This window comes from Pseudochaenichthys georgianus, chromosome 12 (genome assembly GCF_902827115.2).
Source record: "Pseudochaenichthys georgianus chromosome 12, fPseGeo1.2, whole genome shotgun sequence".
Taxonomy (NCBI): Eukaryota; Metazoa; Chordata; class Actinopteri; order Perciformes; family Channichthyidae; genus Pseudochaenichthys; species Pseudochaenichthys georgianus.
This window is the reverse complement of record NC_047514.1, coordinates 13,322,377-13,341,375: the sequence shown is the minus strand read 5'-3', so window position 1 is coordinate 13,341,375 and position 18,999 is coordinate 13,322,377. Positions and strand designations below refer to the sequence as shown.

At 38.4% G+C, this 18,999-nt stretch overlaps 1 protein-coding gene across 5 annotated transcripts; it reads left to right on the top strand.

The window, feature by feature from the left end:
- The first annotated feature begins 3,765 nt into the window (after window positions 1-3,765).
- Window positions 3,766-18,671, top strand: nt5c2l1 (5'-nucleotidase, cytosolic II, like 1). Of its 5 annotated transcripts, XM_034096111.1 has the most exons (16): window positions 3,766-4,050; window positions 10,133-10,228; window positions 10,376-10,467; window positions 10,625-10,682; window positions 10,839-10,884; window positions 10,973-11,026; window positions 11,106-11,189; window positions 12,886-12,921; window positions 13,020-13,112; window positions 13,203-13,269; window positions 15,210-15,377; window positions 15,456-15,507; window positions 16,791-16,851; window positions 17,392-17,568; window positions 18,174-18,268; window positions 18,351-18,671. In XM_034096111.1, the coding sequence occupies exons 1-15, from the start codon at window positions 3,989-3,991 to the stop codon at window positions 18,264-18,266; spliced, it is 1,239 nt and encodes a 412-aa protein (XP_033952002.1). In that variant the 5' UTR covers window positions 3,766-3,988; the 3' UTR covers window positions 18,267-18,268; window positions 18,351-18,671. The 5 variants fall into 5 exon arrangements, with proteins under 5 accessions (XP_033952002.1, XP_033952004.1, XP_033952006.1 ...); XM_034096113.1 differs by having other exon boundaries at window positions 18,174-18,671; XM_034096115.1 differs by lacking the exon at window positions 18,351-18,671 and having other exon boundaries at window positions 17,361-17,568; window positions 18,174-18,262.
- Window positions 18,672-18,999: the final 328 nt, after the last annotated feature.

Here is an 18,999-nt window from a genome sequence, read left to right as displayed (position 1 = left end):
CTGTATAAGGAAACCCATTATGTCTCTTATCTTTAATTTCTGCTAGCCCAACACTGCTGGCTCCCTATTTAACCCTACAGATAATTGATTTGTATTTCTATTAATCACAATATTACAATTACTACATTCCCTTGGTCATTTGTCACCCAGGTATTGATCGCTATTGACCTCAAAATGTATGATCACTGATGTACTTCTATAGGAGGCGATCTTTGGACCCACACCATGTAACTAGGGGCTGTGAGGGGTGGTGGGTTTCACCCTCGCTACCTTCCTCTCCTCGGGGAGATACGTGTACTGTGAGTCAAGATAGGGGTCAGATGATTGTAGGTTCAAGTGATAGCTCACATGTGGACGGGACTCAGACCCAGGGTGTCCTCTCTGTAGGGGGGCAACATGGAGGAAGTCTCAAGTCTTTATTACCATGACGGTTTCATATCTGTTGATTTATGTGACACAGTACATTTTCCCGGAAACTCTCAAAAAAACAATTGGTATGTTCGTTAGTTTTTGGTTTTCTTCCTGAAAAAACAAATCATTGATGCTAAATTACCTTGTGAGATATTAAATTGTTTATTGCTATATAACTTGCATAAACTCGCATATATTACACAATTACTAAGCCAGTTATTCACAGCCACATTGCAGTCATTTTAATTGTATTACTCTGTTCATGACATTCCCATTATTTCTCATGTAATATGGTCTAACATTAAACCTGCTCACATCAGTGTGTGAGAATTTTCATACTGATGTTAGCTTTTAGTTATACAGCCTCAAAAATCCCCCGTATGGTTGTGCTATTTACAACTTTGGTTATATTTTGTATGTTTTGGTCATCATTGTAATAAGTTATAATAACTTTGAAATAAACCTTTATTTTCAATCATGTTACTGTGGGAAAGAATATACATTTAAAACTCAATTGGAGGTGTTAAGGCTAAGAAATGTTACTCGACATAAACCCTTGTTAAATGATGACTTTTTCAACTTTGTGTATGAATTCAACAAAATAAATATAATGTGTTGATTAATGAGCTATAGAAGAGGTGGTATGGGGATTTTATAACCTAAACAGGACAAATCCCTGCCTGCTGTTTGCAGTCAAAAGCTCACATGCAGCTGGCTTTAGTTTCACATTTACCCTACAGATGGGTGTTATCAATATTTTCACCTAATACTCTGTCATAGAGCAACCAAGCCCATTTCCCAAAATGTTGATTTATTCTATTCATGGGGAAGTCTTTAGATTAAATTAAGAAACAGGAAAAATAGTTAATGTTCAACCAATGAAGCTACAAGGCAGCAAACGTAAGGCTCTCTTGCATAGCAGCCTATCATTTGTATAGGATGACAGTTAAAAACGTTCCTCTACTCCCACAGATGTCATCAGGGACACTTGTGTGGCTGTGTGGTTAGAGCTCCCCCCTGTGTGTCCTTTGATATTACAGTTCATTTTTTATTTTATTTTTTATTTATCCTTTATTTATCCAGGAATGTCCCATTGCGATACAAGATCTCTTCTTCCAGGGAGTCCTGACCAACACGGCACACAACAAGTTTCAACATAAAACAAAGGCATTAAACAAAAAAAACATACAATTCAAATATAAATACAGAAGGCCATTTGTGCAGTGGCAAGAAGCATAATCACATCAGCAATAGCATCAGGTAAAACAGTTACATGTTTCATGAAGGGCTAATCGTAGCATACCTTTAAAAGCATTTACAGTAGGAAGTGCCTCTAGACAAAGTTTTACTTGCAGCGTATTCCATAAAAAGGGAGCATAGTGGGAGAATGCAGCTTTACCAAGCTCTGACTGCATCAAAGGAACATTTAAAAGCATCTTGTAAATGCATGTAAATGTCTACAACACAGATCCTCTTCACCATACCTGCAGTGATTCTCTTCAAAATCAGACACTGTAATCACAAGTAGTCCAATGCATATTTTATTTTTTTATTTTAAAAGTCAGGTCTCTGTACTGTAACAAGGCCCTCATTGTAATGTTCATTATCTGTTCACCAATACGATCTTAACCATTTATTAAGGATTTCAATGATGGTGTTAATTAATTATGACATCTTACTTTAACTTGTGTGTTATTGACCCTCAGCTGTAGTGTCAGCTCGTTCTCCATTGGAAATACCAACTCAGTCGTTAAATCATTTGAATACCAGTGCATTAGCAGCTGGATAGGCGTGTTATGAGCTGGGGAAGCTTCTCCCTTCTTAGTGGAAAGCACATTAATATCTTGGTGAAAGTTGAAATATTTGTAACCACTTTTTGGCTGTGAGTGCAGTTGAAAGTCCTTGAGATGAAGACATTTGACAGGGCTCCAAATTGCAGCAGAGTTTCTGAGGATGCCGTACAAATCTGGAAAATTAGGGAGGAAAAACTCAACAACAAAAAACTTGATGGGCACCAAATTATGATCACAATCACCAGGTCATCAAGTACAACACCCAATAATTTAGCCTGAATAAGTTATGTTATATCCCACTGAGAGGACTTTAAATGTATCAATTACATACAGTCATACAGTTTATTAAATTCCATTATAAAACGTAACGGTCAAATGTATTAAATCAGCCACATGAACAATGCAGCACGAGTAACAACAGTTGCTTTACTCTATTTTTTTACTTGTCTTTTGCGTATTGTTTTTGGGTGGTTAAGTCCTATGTTGAACTCTGACAGGTGAGACTGTGTTCATCTTTGTCCTTGGTTATCAGTGGGGTCTGCATGTTTAACCTCCGGCTAAACGGATAAAATATCCATTGTCCAGTTGCAAAAACGTCAGCACAAATTGAATTGTGTTTGCATTGTGTGTTTTTGTATAAGCAATGTGTGTTCACCTGCAACTTAAGTTTACTGCATGACTTATTATGACAACTGGCTGATATTTGACTTACTGTCATCACAAAATGCATATTATTATATATTAAACAACTCACAAATACAGGTGTTTACACCATTGAATTAGTTATTGTAACCCTTTTCTTATGATGTATAATCATATGAGTAATTACAGTGTATGCCTACTGTATAAAGGGCAGTTCATTTATATTGATGCAAACACATCCGAGCCAACCAGAACTGACGGTATAGGATCAAATATTCTGTTGCAGTGGTGAAACGACAGTTGTAAAAAATACTAACTTTTTACATAAAACATTGCACTGCAAACAGCAAACTGTCTCTTCTCCAAAGCTTTATGAATATAGTCTTTAACAGAAAAGGTTCCCTTCCCAAAATAGAAAGTTGTTATCACTATCCAACAAGAATAACTTTTGTGGCCTTTAAATTATAAGATAATGAGCAATAACACAAATAAATAGTCCTCAATTTTTCCTGACTACATTGATTGATATCTGTCCATGGAGATGATGAAACCTTTATTTTTCGATAACTGTTCACACTGATCTTTGATTTGTGGTCTGCTCCACATATGGCTGATGTTTTCAATGGGACATAAATGAAGTTTCGATACGTTAAGTATATGTTGCTGACGATACATCTGTGCAGTGCAGCTTTCAAACAAACTCATAGCAAATGCATGCTCCAAACATCTGAACTGTAGTTTTGATGAACACCGCGGGGTCACAGCGGGTCTGACTCATCGGGAACTCCTTGGTATTATGCAGGCTGCAGCCCCGACACATGTGTGCGCCTCTGATAACACAATCTGCATGGTAAAAGCGAAATGTCTTGCAAGACGAGTGCGTGACAAATTCAACAGACAGAAGCCGGATGAGCGCGTTAGGCAGTCGTTTACCTCGCAAACAAGTTACAGGGAGCAGTGCCAACCTGCGTAAGCTACGGAAAAGAGAAAAACACGTATGTACACGCCTACAAAATCTGAGTAAATTTGACCATTTCAATGCTGTTCTGATGACTCGCCGCAAAAAGTGCTGAGTAGCAGACCGCAGTTGCATGTGAACACACAGCACATCAGCAGGCATCGTCTAAAGTTGACAGGACGCCATGGACAAACTACCCAGCATCCCCTCTGAGGAGCCCAGCCTGAAGAGAGACTTTGACCAGATGTGAGTCCATTTGATTTAGATCAATATAATACCTTACACGGGTATGTACAGTACCTCTAAGCCCCAATGCTTTTCATATCAACTTAGTTATTAACAAACTAACAAAGTGGAAAGGAAACGTTTTTTTAAATCTGTGACTGATTGCTCAGATCTGGAAAGCTTAATTAACAAGTAACCAACCTATTATTAGGCCTAGTGATTGTGTTTTTTTGTATGTATAGTGTCCATATTGATGTTACAAATGGAGCTGCTGCGATGCAAGTCAAATATCCAGACTTGAACTGACATTAAAGTATTATCGTATTAATAATCACCCTATCACAAGTCACTTTCCTCTGAGGCTTTGCCCCCCCATCACTTATATGATTTAATCAGCAGGTACAGTGAGATGGGTCTGGCTGCAGACCGCAGCAAGGAGGCGGATCGTATAGGGGCGGATCGTATAGGGACGTTTCCTAACTTTTTTTATCCAATAGCAATTTAAGGGATTCCAGCTGCTTTTATAAATCCCCCAGAAGAAGTCATTCATTCTAGTGATGGGAATTCCGGCTCTTCTTAGTGAGCCGGATCATTTGGCACGGCTCACCAAGAAGAGCCGGCTCTTTCGGCTCCCAAAGGGCTCTTCAGTTTATTATCAGCCTGTCCTCCTACAAAAAACGACCATATAGGTCGATTGTTCAGCAGCTAAATACGACCCAGAGTCACGTTTTAAAGTGTAGCACCTCTAATGGTCGTGTAAGAAACGACATGCTCCTGTCGATTGCAAACGCTCCGGAGGGTCGTTTATTCACAAATAACCCTCTCTGGAAAATCCTAAATTGTGGAATAGTTTGGCCATTAAAATGCTTTTTTATTAGATTTCTAGCGAGAAGTGTATATTGTACTTTTATAATCTACGTCCAGTGGATGTGTAGGATCTACAGTTTGATAGATATACGAAGATGATTTGAGGTCTCGCCAGGAGAACGTGTACTGTATATGGGGCAACTTCCATGTAAAGTTAGCGTGGGTGAAAACAGTATTTCCGGTCTCGAAGTTTTCATAATAAAACCGGAAGTATTCCCCACACTGTCAAATGATTACACAGTGATATCTCCATTACTCGTCCACTAAAAAACATCAGTGTATCCTTGTTAATTACACAATATTGATTGGTTTAAATTGTGTACAATGCTTTTGTGTTTTTAACCTTCGATTCGGAGAAACAAATAGTTTTTTCGGAGTTTAGACACTACAGAGTTTCCGAAGACACTACACTACCCAGAATCCCCAGCTATCGTTTGGGACTACAACATCCGCCTTGCTTTACAAAACAGTGCGACAAGGTTACGCTGTCAAACAGCTCTTTGAAATGGAATGGAACCACGCCAGACTATCCAAAACTGGACTTGGACGGGTCCAGCCCGGCCCTCCCCCCCAGAATTACACTTGCTGGCTATTGTGTGTTTCGCAACATGTTCTATGGCACGTCTCTACTGGGAAATGTAGTTTTTTAAAAGACGTTTTCGTATTTCCCACAATTAGAAGTTGCCAGTATTAAACTGTATACATCCCTGGAGGTTTAGGGGATACGAAACACATTGGTGTTATCAAATTTAAAACATATAATTAATACATGGGTGAAAATTGCTTGTGTCCATAATGGGCAGCATTAATACCACATGACAGCTAAGGTCAGAAGAGCTTTATTTAACAGCTGGTCTTATGTCTGTGACCCCTCCTGTTGTTAATTGATAAGCCTGAAACATGCACTTGTCAAGGTTCAGATGCACATTTATCAAATATGGCAGTAGCCATCGATCATCTTAAGTTAAGATACTTTATTGATCCCAAGTTGGGAAATGTTTTCTCCTCCTCAAAAACACTATAGAAGCAGTTCCTGCCGTTGTTACGTTAGTTCAAACAGTAACAGCGGACTACTTTTCTTAGCGGATGCATGTCAATTTAAATCAATACATAAAACTATTTTTTAAATCAATAAAATATTTTTCTAAATCCATAAAAGCATTTCAATTATTATTGGGAGTCATGTCGTTACTTTGTTGAGAATGTGGCCATGTGTAATAAGCGGGATAATGTCCACATTGCACATTGCATAATGTGCCTTCATGCCGATCTAGATCCCTCCGCAAAAACAAAACAAAGCGGCTCGTTTGCGGGCGAGAGCCGGCTCCCGTCGTTCACTATAGGATCCGCCCCTATACGATCCGCCTCCTTGATGCGGTCTGCAGCCAGACTCTATTGGGTACAGTAGCTACCGCTGTCCAAGTAGGCACTTTTGAGTCAGTAACCAACCCGATATCACGGCAAGACGTGAACATGTGACGATTTACCATGCTGGGAGACGTGAAGATGTCACGAAATGTCATCCCTTCAGACGTGACAGTTACACGGTATTGTTAACCCATGTTAACCATTGGAGAAATAACCGGAAATGCCAAGCAAATGCTACCCCGACGGTCGGTTGTTATTGTCAATATTAATATAATAATGATTTATTTTTTAATAGTCACACTCGATTATGCCAATTTTCTTGTTACCCCAGCTGGTCGACACCTCTTTTAGCAGAAACAAAGGCTACATTAATGTAGTAAATCAATATTAATCCATGCGTGTAGATCTGGTGTGGATGTGGAATTAACGGACGTGACGTTGTGCGATTGAGTTGCCAGGCAACAGCTTCGGTTCATGTTAATTTACAAACTCTTCAACTACAATCGTAGTTATATTTAAAAACATGTTGGAAGGCCTCACGAAATACTTTAATGCAAATTAAAATGTAAATGTGAATTCGTGTGTATAACAAAATACATCGGTGATAAATGAAACCGGAAACCGACGTAGGCAAGATCTTCAGCTCGATGATTGGATGGTTTAGCCGCAATGCATGCTGGGATTTGGGGTTTATGTGATGTGAAATCTGAAAACGTTTTAAAAAAAATAAATACAACTTTATTCCGAGTGTGCTTGCTTTTCTCTTTGAAAGTCATCACATAACAGCATTGTAATACATGGTTCGGCTGCATTAAGTATTACATATCTGCCGTAGTTCTCTATGTATAGTGCCCTACTGAGAGAACTTCTAGACAAGCAGGAAGAACTGCTGCCAAAACTGAAAATGTGACGTGGATCATAAATATATAAGCAATTAAACAACATCTTACTTTTCTTTTCACACAATACGTCTCCTTGCAGTATCAACACTAATTCGGCTGACTTTTATATTTGATCCAATTGGTAGATAGGCTGTATTTACACCATAACGGTGCAGAGCTGATAGAAAGGGACACCTGGTGGTTAAAGCACGTTATTGAATTTTATTAATTATTATTAGATATTAATAGGAGGATGTGCAAAACAGACAAACTAATAAGGCTTAATTCAAACATTAAAGAGTACTTTAGGTTAAGGTCTTCTTTTGAATAAGAAAAAGCTTTGGGGGTATAGAAGAAGAATATGGAGGGATGAAACCCTCTGTAATGGTCACACATGCAGAGCACACAGCACACACAGTGACATTTGTATCTACAGATACTATTAAGCCTGACAAAGTACTTAAAGTCTAATATATTGCTTTCCTGCAATGTTAACTATGTTTAAGCACTTATTTGTTTATTATTAAACTGATATTATACATATGTATTATACTCTTATAAGATGTAGATAGTATAAGAAATGTGCAGAATGACAGTATAATGGTGGAGGTATACACACAATATTGATAGATGTCTTGTAATGCACTGTTGAGGAACCTGCGACCCAAGTTTTTCATTCATTGCATAACTACACCGTCGTTGTGTATAATATGTCAATAAACCTTAGCTTAGAAAATCTTGAAATCTTGAAAGGGGTTTGGAAACTAGTCATTATATAGTCTGTTGTGACAACACAGTCTTTAATTAACTATTAGTTGAGAATAATGAGTAATGAATATACTTTATAGGGATCCTATTAATATCTAATAATAAAATTCAATAACGTGCTTTAACCACCAGGTGTCCCTTTCTATCAGCTCTGCACCGTTATGGTGTAAATACAGCCGATCTACCAATTGGATCAAATATAAAAGTCAGCCGAATTAGTGTTGATACTGCAAGGAGACGTATTGTGTGAAAAGAAATGTAAGATGTTTAATTGCTTATATATTTATGATCCACGTCACGTTTTCAGTTTTGGCGGCAGTTCTTCCTGTTTGTCTAGAAGTCTTCTCAGCAGGGCTCTATAAATAGATAACTACGGCAGATATGTATAATGTAATGCAGCCGAACCGTGTATTACAATGCTGTTGTGTGATGACTTTCAAAGAGAAAAGCAAGCACACTCGGAATAAAGTTTTATTTTGTTTTTAAAAAACGTTTTCAGATTTCACATCACATAAACCCCAAATCCCAGCATGCATTGCGGCTAAACCATCCAATCATCGAGCTGAGGATCTTGCCTACGTCAGTTTCCGGTTTCATTTATCACCGATGTATTTTGTTATACACACATTCCTTCACATTTACATTTTAATTTGCATTAAAGTATTTCGTGAGGCCTTCCAACATGTTTTTAAATATAACTACGGTTGTAGTTGAAGAGTTTGTAAATTAACATGAACCGAAGCTGTTGCCTGGCAACTCAATCGCACAACGTCACATCCGTTAATTCCACATCCACACGCATGGATTAACATCGATTTAATACATTAATTTAGCCTTTGTTTCTGCTAAAAGAGGTGTCGACCAGCTGGGGCAACAAGAAAATTGGCGTAATCGAGTGTGACTATTACAAAATAAATCATTATTATATTAATATTGACAATAACAACCGACCGTCGGGGTAGCATTTGCTTGGCATTTCCGGTTATTTCTCCAATGGTTAACATGGGTTAACAATACCGTGTAACTGTCACGTTTGAAGGGATGACATTTCGTGACATCTTCACGTCTCCCAGCATGGTAAATCGTCACATGTTCACGTCTTGCCGTGATATCGGGTTGTCAGTAACACTTGCTCCACATCAGCCTTGAGGTGCAGGATTGATCACGTAGCATCCTCATAGCTCAGAAACAACACACAGCTTCCAGGTAAATTATTTACAGCAACCCTATATGTATGAACTCTCAGGGAGGGTTGAGACTGAAGGTGCTGCAGATAGCCTCTGTGACTGTCAGGGTGTCGCTGATAAAAGACAAGCATCTGGGAACGGGTGACACAGGAAACCATGTACAGTTACACAACAGTCTGTAAAAAGTTATTCCTGGATGCTTTTATTTGTAATTTGCAGTCATTTAAAACAAGGGTGGAGATAGTTGAGGGTAATGATAACATCTTCACTCACCACCCAGCTCTGTAGAAGCAGGAAAAAGAGGCCAGGACCTTAAACTACAAGATACACAAGGTAGACAAGTCCTGAAATTCAAGTTCCTGTGATGAAAAAAAAGTGTGTGTTCTGCGCTACACATACGACCCCAGCTTCCCCACTCGGTTAGTTTTACATCAATTCATGCAACAATAAATATATCATTTTATCTGACATTGTATGCAAACATAAGATGAAAAGAAAAAGGGATTTTTTATTTATTTAGCCTCTGGAACAGGATTGACTTGGTTTAAACAAAAAAACTAGGAATGTGTCCAAATGGCAATTATTAATCAAAGGAATTTCTTTAAATCATTTTTACAAATTATACTGTCAGAATCTTGAATATACCTTGTGTGTATATATTATTTGAGTCCATAATTACAATGTGTGTAGGTCATTCACATTACAATGGCATTACTGCATTAAAAATGATAATATGTTCAAAATAAGCAAAAACTCAAAGATGAAACGTTAAGTCAATTAATTGATAAGTCGATTGTCATAAAAAGAATCGGCAAATATTGTGATTATTGATTAATAATTGAGGAACTATCAAGCAAAAATGACGACATAACATCGCCTTGGGCTTGAGGAAACAGGATATGCATTTTTTTTTTAATTTAACATTTCAAATAATATCAAATCCCCCCCCTAGACATATTTAGCAGATAAGTTGTTAATGTCACGTCTTGATACCTTTGTTCACACATCCTTTTCTTTTTTCCCAACCCTCAGTGGTTTAGTGATCGACAACAAATACGGGAACCTCCTGAAGGTGGACTCCAACGGGAATATTTTAGTCTGCAGTCATGGCTTCACCTTCCTCAATGGGTAAAGATAAAATCTTATCAGAATTACAGAAATGTTAAATTGATGTTTTATTAGTGAAATCTGACCTGTAAACCCAGGCTCAGGTGAGGTCAGACACCGAGACAGTGCATGTGTAACATTGACCTTTCTTATCTTTGTGATCCATAGAGAAGATATTCAAAAATTCTACCCCAACAAGTTCATCCAAAGAGACGACACGGACCGTTTCTACATCCTCAACACTCTGTTCAACCTCTCAGGTACTAAATGCACTTGTAAAAAGGTTGAAATATGGTATTTTTGCTTAATCGAAACCCTTAAATTATTATTTGTTTGCTTTTAAACTAAATTACTAAACGGAAGTATGTTTATACATGATATCGGTGTTCACTAACTGACCCTCCATGCACTCTGCAGAGACGTACCTCTACACCTGCCTTGTGGACTTCTTCACCAGATGCTCCAGATACACAAAGTAAGTGTTTACTTCATATGGTTGATAATTCCTCCCGTTTCTTCCTCTGATTAAATTAAGAAGTGAATCCTTTGTCGAACTCTTTCTCTGCTGTTTCAATTATTTCTGCCTTGAGAAAGGTTTCCAGCACAGCAACTTGTTTATGTCCTACGGAAGTATGTTGCAGGATCTTCGAGACGCGATGGACTTCATTCATGATACGGTGAATTTAATTAACATATCTCTTATAGAATATGTAGAATTGTGTGCCATTTTCTCTAAATGTTTTGCTGTATCCATTTGCTGTTTAGGGATCCATGAAGGGATGCACTGTCAAGAATCTGGAGAAATATGTTATCAAAGATGTGGGTAAACTTAACGAATATGCACCGATTTATTCAAATTAAAGGTTGAAATGTATAATAAATTATTGTTTCCTTACAGCCAAATCTCCCTGTACTCTTAACCCGACTCAAAGTGACGGCCAAGGTCTTCCTCGCCACCAACAGTGACTACAGCTACACTAAGGTGAGCCTTTAGATCATGGGTGGGGAACCTTTTTCCTCTCAAAGGCCATTTCAATTTTTTCAACATCCTTCGAGGGCCGTACAAATCATTGACCTCTGCTTAAAAATACTAAAATCACAGCACATTCATTTGGCCTTTCTTTCATGTGTGCAAAGAAAAAGCAACCTCTTGATCCAGATATCTTACTATGACTCGCGTATGCATGCACGTGCACGGTTGTGGCGTGACCACCAAAACAGAAAGATATGGACACAAGATGTGTGCAAATGTATTTAGTTTCCTATCCATGTGAACATGATTTAAGTGAAGGGGGGACCTAACCTCATCTAGAGGGGTCCGGGGGCATGCGCTCACGAGAATTTTTTTTTTTTTTAAATGTTGATAGCATCAATCTGGTGCACTTTGAGAGCAACACTAGGAGATCTATGGATACATCTCTCAACACCCATATGAAACAGAACTGTAAGCAGATTTTCTTTTTCTTTATGGATATTTTACAAATCACTCTCCTTTCAAACTGTATTCTTGTTTATTAATAACTTTTATTTTACTGTCATAGTATTTTATACCTCTTTACTTTATTCTCTTATTTTTTTATAACTATAATGATCATATAAAGATGTGCCTTTACCTCACTGGCTGTAGAAAAAGCTTCTTATATTCGTTGGCATAGCTAGCTAACCAGATGCTAATAACAACAAAGTTATTGACTGTATGATCAGTATGACAGATGAACAGATCGCCACTGGGCTTTCAACTAAAGACACAGCCACACAAAAACTGCGGCATGTGTACGGCTCCTTATGCCTACTGCAATTTTTGGAAGTGCCGGAGCGACGTTCTGGTGCTCTCCGTCAGCACCCCTGTCAGACGAGACATATACCACGTGATGACACGTTGCCTCTAGATTCCACCGGGTCCATCTGCGTCGCGTTAGGGCGCGTTACGGCGTTCGCCAAGATCGCGGCCACTCTAGTCAATGGGTGCTATTCCACCAGACGTGCCGCGTTACGGCTCAGAAGCGTCCCAGAAGCGTCTCGGCGCTGGGCTCCGCTCAAAATAGGATTCAAGTCTATTTTTCGACGCGACGCGCAGTGGCACCGGGCAGGCTGTGGACCGGTCTGAGCATCCGGCCCATCCCCAAAATAAACTAATTTAGCAGACCCTGTCCCTCTGTAGTCTTTCAAGTAGGGAAATGCCAGCGTTCTCCTCCGGTTTACAGGCACTGTGTAAATGATATAGAATAATTATGATGATGAATGTTTACCACTAAAATACAGCAACACATCTTTGATTCATGTCGTTTATAACTGGAATATTACAATTATTATTAACTTTGTCTGTACAAAGTAGCCTGTCCAGAAAATATGCCCAAATCAACAAAAACTGCGAGCCGGCAGGCAAGACGCTCCGCTTCTGAAATGATTCTGAAACGCGCCTGGTAGGGTATGACACCGGAGGAGGCCGGACCAAAACCGCGGCGCCGACGCAGACGGACCCGGTGGAATCGGAGGGTGAGGCTCATGTTGTGTTCAAGGAGTGTTTATAAATTACCTCGAGGGCCATACCAAATGGTCTCGCGGGCCGTATATGGCCCGGGGGCCGGAGGTTCCCCACCCCCTGCTTTACACTAAACGTCCAATTACATGAAATAAGAGTGAAGACATTAAATGCTTTTTTCCCCTTCTTTATCAAGGCAATTATGAAATACCTGCTTGACAGTAATGTTGAGGTAATACGGTTTAACTTTTCTTTTTGAATATTCAGAAGATATTAAGTGGATTATGTAGATTTAACATGACTCTTCATTTTTTGTCTGGAAATCAAAAGGAGTCATGGCGCTCGTACTTCGACCTCATCGTGGTGGACACTAAAAAGCCTCTGTTCTTTGGAGAGGGGACAGTGCTGAGACAAGTGGACACGGTATAAAAAAACATCTTTCATATTAAAGAGTTACATGGTAGTGTCAATGAACTGAGCAGGTTTTGGTAATATGTTGTATTTAATGCCTAGAACACAGGAAAGCTTCGGATCGGGACGTACACCGGAGACCTCCAACATGGAACAGTGTACTCCGGAGGTGACGTTCATTTACTTGTTTTTATTGATTCATTATTGTTTTTTTTTAAACTCTTACATGAAATATACTGAAGTAATAAATAACAATGGATTTTTACAGAATGTTTTATTTTGAAAGTCCTATTCATCTATGTTGTTGGAATGTTACTCTTTTATTTATTGTTACCTAGTTATATTTTTCAAGTCAATTTAATGTACTTTTATTTGCTTAATTTATTGGTGGTGTTAAGCTTTGTAAAATAGTTTAAACAATGCTTTAAACGTTATCTCCTCACTCCTTATTCATAGTGAGTTAGCTGGTTGAGATTTCTATTTTATAGGTCTAAGTATAGAGGGTGTCATTTTTTCTCATACTGATATTCTGAACAATCGGTGCTGTTGTATTTGCTGTAAAATGTCTCTACTGTAGGCTATTTTTATTATATGTACAGCACTTTGGCTCGACCAAAAATCGTTTATAAATGTGCTATATATAGTTCTAAATTGGTTTGAATCCTACTTAAAGGATAGAAACAACTTTGTTTCTATAGGTAAATACACATCTGAGTTGACAAATATGACATGTGGGGTTCCTCAAGGCTCCATCTTGGGGCCTCTTCTCTTTAACATCTACATGCTACCACTGGCTCAGATAATGAAGAACAACAAAATAAGTTACCATAGCTATGCAGATGACACACAAATTTACGTAACAATTTCACCAGGAGACTATGCTCCAATTCAAACACTGAGTGCATTGAACAAATCAATGACTGGATGTGTCAGAACTTTCTACAATTAAACAAAGATAAAACTGAGGTAATGGTTTTTGGAGCCAAGGCAGAACGTTTAAAAGTTAGCGCTGAGCTTCAGTCTGCAATGTTCAAACCAACAGATAAAGCCAGAAATCTAGGTGTAGTCATGGACTCTGACCTGAGTTTCAACAGTCACATTAAAACAGTTACTAAATCAGCCTACTATCACCTAAAGAATATATCTAGGATTAAAAGACTAATGTCACAGCAGGATTTGGAAAAACTTGTCCATGCCTTTATCTTCAGTAGACTCGACTACTGCAATGGTGTCTTCACAGGTCTCACTAAAAAATCTATTCGAAAGCTGCAGCTGATTCAGAACGCCGCTGCTCGAGTCCTCACTAACACTAAGAAAGTGGATCACATCACTCCAGTTCTGAAGTCTTTACACTGGCTTCCTGTGTGTCAAAGAATAGATTTCAAAATACTGCTGCTGGTTTATAAAGCACTGAATGGTTTAGGCCCAAAATACATTACTGACCTCCTGCTAAATTATGAACCATCCAGATCTCTCAGGTCTTCAGGGACTGGTCAGCTTTCTGTCCCCAGAGTCAGAACTGAACATGGAGAAGCAGCGTTCAGTTATTATGCTCCAAATATCTGGAACAAACTCCCAGAAACCTGCAGGTCCGCTGCAACTCTTACTACTTTTAAATCCAGGTTGAAGACTTTTCTTTTTGTCGCTGCTTTTAATTGAACTATTCATATCTTAAACTGCACTGTAACTTTTATCCATGTACTTTTTCTTTTAATGTTTAATTGAACTATTCATATTGTAGACTGCACTGTAACTTTTATCCATGTATTTTTCCTTTTAATGTTTATTTTATTAGCTTTTCTTTTTTAATGCTTAATGTCTTTCATTTTTTGTAAAGCACTTTGAATTGCCTTTGCGTTGAAAAGTGCTATATAAATAAACTTGCCTTGCCTATATAAATAAATCTTGATTTGATTTTCTATCTGTATATGTGAACCCAAACAGTGCACATTTTGAAATGACCTTCTAGAAATGTCAAAGAGTAGAAGTCAAAAAGATGACGAAGGTAATTAAATATGTAAATGCTATGAATTCAGTGGTTCCATTTTTGCTGTTCATTAGGGGTAGTGTTTATTATTCATTATTAAGCCCTTTCTTTACTGTTTGCAGGCTCTTCAGACCTCATCAGTGACCTGCTGGAGGTCAAAGGTAAAGACATCCTTTACGTTGGTGACCACATCTTTGGTGACATCCTGAAATCTAAGAAGCGTCAGGGCTGGAAGACGTTCCTGGTCGTACCGGAGCTCAACAAGCTGCTCATCTGGGACAAGAAGCAGAGTGAGAACAAATAGAAACATTGGGGTTGGATTGAGGTTGTTTCCAAGCACTGATGATTATTTATTTTTATTTATGCAGGTATGTTTGAAGAGCTGAAACGTCTCGACTTCTTCTTAGCTGAGCTCTACAAGTGAGTTTATGTCCATCTGTTTTTAAAACATAGAGAACAGACAAGTCATAATGTGTTTAAAGGAAAACAAATAAGTGTTACACTAGACTTCATGACTTTGTTGAGTTTTATTGTTTTAAGCTGCAACACATGACATCACTTACTACATTTTGGAAACATTGTTGCCATGACATCAGGATGTTATTGTTCATAGACATGGGTTGCGGTCCAATAGTCAATTTAGCTTAGGAAACTTCCTAACCGAGTGAAATTACCCGGAAGTACGTCAGTGGCAGCCATGATAAGTGCCGTTCCAATTATCTATGATAGGAAAGGAGGTTTCAAACTTCCTTTATAACCTCCTTTAGCTTAGGAACCACTGGACCTCCCTTTACGAAAGGAGAGGAGAAAATGCTGCCCCACAATGCCTTGCGGCCGCAGCATTTACCGTCACACAACAGTCGGCCGTTCACGGAAACAACCGATTATGACGGAGAAATGATATCATGAAAGTTACGGTGCTTATTAAGCTTTTTAAAACGTAGGTGGTAAGTTGCCAAAGTGCTTTGTTTTGAACGTTCATCAGTATTATAATCAAAAAGAGAAATATGAACGTTAGTTTTTACTGAAATTATCAAATAAAGGCAACATCTCAGTCTTTACTGAGCTGTGTGGGGTTTGTTCAACTTTTAAAAGATGTTTGAATGGTGATATACACAGAGATAGATGGTAAGGACTAACGTTTATAGTAAATACAGTATTTATTTTAAGATATTTTCATACAATCATACGTATTGGGATCATTTGTATTAATGTGGACCGGACGGAGAGGGCATAAGTTTCACTTTCCTTTTTATTTCAATTCCAACTTTGGTCATGAAGAATATGTTTCTCTGTCGTTCATAAAGCATAAAACAACAGCATCAGAGCACGGTGCAGAGTCTTTAGATGAGTTCACAGTAGTCCCTCGTTCTTATTAAACATCCATGTTGTAGTCCGCTGTATAGAAAACTGTAGTTTCCATAGTTTCCCCACAGCAGCAGACGCACATTTATGACGTCCGCTGGCGCATCATAAACACGTCAGATAGTGAAAGTGCATTCGGATTATCTAAAGTACTCTCCTAAGTCCTTTTGAATTCTCCTATCCACTATCCCTTAACCCCGTGACGTTTCACTCAGAGGTCAAGGGATAGACGATAGGGTTAGACGTTAGGAGCTGACTTTTGGACTATTGGACCGCAACCCTGGACCGATGTAACAAACATTTTGAACTCTTTTTTTCCCTGTGTTGGTCGTCTGCAGGCATCTGGACGGCAGCAGTCAGGAGTGTCCTGACATCATTGCCATTCAGACCAGAATGAAAGTGAGCTCTTCGTATTAAAACACATCTACATTTTGTAATTCTTCAAGTTTTTTCTGGTAGTTATAGATAGATGAAGGACATGGATGCACCATGTTGTTAATTAAGTTGCTCCTACATTGAAGGGTTTAAATAAAACCGCAACACTGGCTTTAGAAATGTGTAAGCACATTTAGGCTCTATTTGGATGACGGATATAAAGATGTTGTCTTAATAAAAGCCCAAATCTATGGGTTGGAAACTTCAGTAATCTATAATCATAAACAACATATGAAATAAAGAGACATGTGTTGGTATTTGTACACTGCAACAGAATAATCATACCCAAATTATTCTTCGCCTTAGTTTTGTAGTGTCAAAAGCCAAGTAATCCTGCATCGTTGGCGCACACGTTTAAGACCAGGAAAATCTTCTAAAAACGTTGAGGATGATCGTATGCAACAGAATCCAAAACCCTGATGACTGGTATGATAGCCATGTGTGTTTCAGATGTATTATTACCCTCTGTCCAGGTGTTTGTGCTGATGTTGCTGGTGTTCTCAGGTGCTGACTCACAGGATGGACATGTCCTACGGTCAGATGGGCAGCCTCCTGCGCAGCGGCTCCAGACAGACGCTGTTTGCCAGCCAGATGCTGCGTTACGCAGATCTTTACTCTGCCACCTGCCTCAACCTGCTGCACTACCCCTTCAACTACCACTTCATGGCCCCCCCAGTCCTGGTCAGTCCTCACACACACCTAATACGTAAAGAATATATTGAGAAAAAGTATGACATTAATTATAAGCCAAATTACAAATAAATATGTTTTCAGCTGTTCTTTAAAATATTCACAAAGCCCACATCTCTAATAGCTCTTAGTAGGGTATTACATAATTGTGAAGCACAGTTATAAAAGTACTGCTGCCTATTGTCTTGCATTTTAATTGTGTGTGTTTAGAAACCTAGCAGTGGCAGAAGGATTATAAAATGACAGTCTGCAATGTAGGCCAGTGTAAACCATTAATGACTTTAAAAACAAGTACAAGAACCTTAAAATGTGTCAAAAGATACGTGGAAGCAATGACGTGGAGCTTAAACTACACTACTAGTCTTTTCTTCAAATGGAACAGACCATTAAAAAGGACACTGCAATAATGTAATGTATTTGAAATAAAAGCATGAAAAACTTTTCTTGAATCTTTTTTAGGATGGCTGTACTATTTTGGCAAAGCTTCTGAAGCGATAAAAAGCGTGTTTGATCCCCTTCTTTGTCTGTTGTAAAATTCGTTTTTATAAATAGTTGTTCATCTTTTACACCTCATTCTTATTCCTAAACTCTCTCAGATGCCCCATGAATCCGTGTTGCAACAATCGACTGATTTTGCTTCAACGGAGCTCACAGTCACCAACAACATTGTCAAGCTGACCAGAAACTAAGGGTATTATTATTAAATATGATGCATTATGTACTTGATTTTCACAGAATTCTGCTAATATGTTATTAAAATGTCTCTCTCGCAGTGCTAAGGACAGCTGTGATGTTTCAGAAGAAGAGATACAGAGAACATTGTGTCTCTGCATGTCATGGACACAGAGTGACTGTTTGCACCTGAGCTTGTATAAAGAGTTTGATGCAGCCTTGAAGTGACTCAAAGAAAACTAACTTATTGCCCCCCCTAGTGGATATGAAGTGCTATGCAACAAGCTCTTAGCAGACTCAGGGTTCTGACTGTTTTTGTGTTTGTGTATATGTGTGTATATATAGTTTTACTATTACATGTAGTGTTGCATCTGCATTTGTGTCATTATTTGTAATAAGTATGTTTTGTTTGTGCACCTTCGGCTGAGCCATTTCAATAAATCGTTCATATCATTTGTTTTCATCGGTTTTATTTAAGATTTTTTTTATTAGAGGACATGCAGACAGACAATTCTCATAGACTATTTGTTTGTTAGGAAGTAGTTCCAATGAAAATGTCTCCCAAAGAAGTAAACTCAGAGTAACCAGGTGTCTGCAAATAAACATTGCTGTTGAGTTTTTCCTTTTTAAAGAGCCTGTGGGCACCAAATAAAATTAATCTTGCGATAGAATTGGCATTTAATCTGAGGAACACAACAATAAAACCTGGGCAAATGGAACTAGAACTAAAGGAACTAGAAGCAAGTTAGT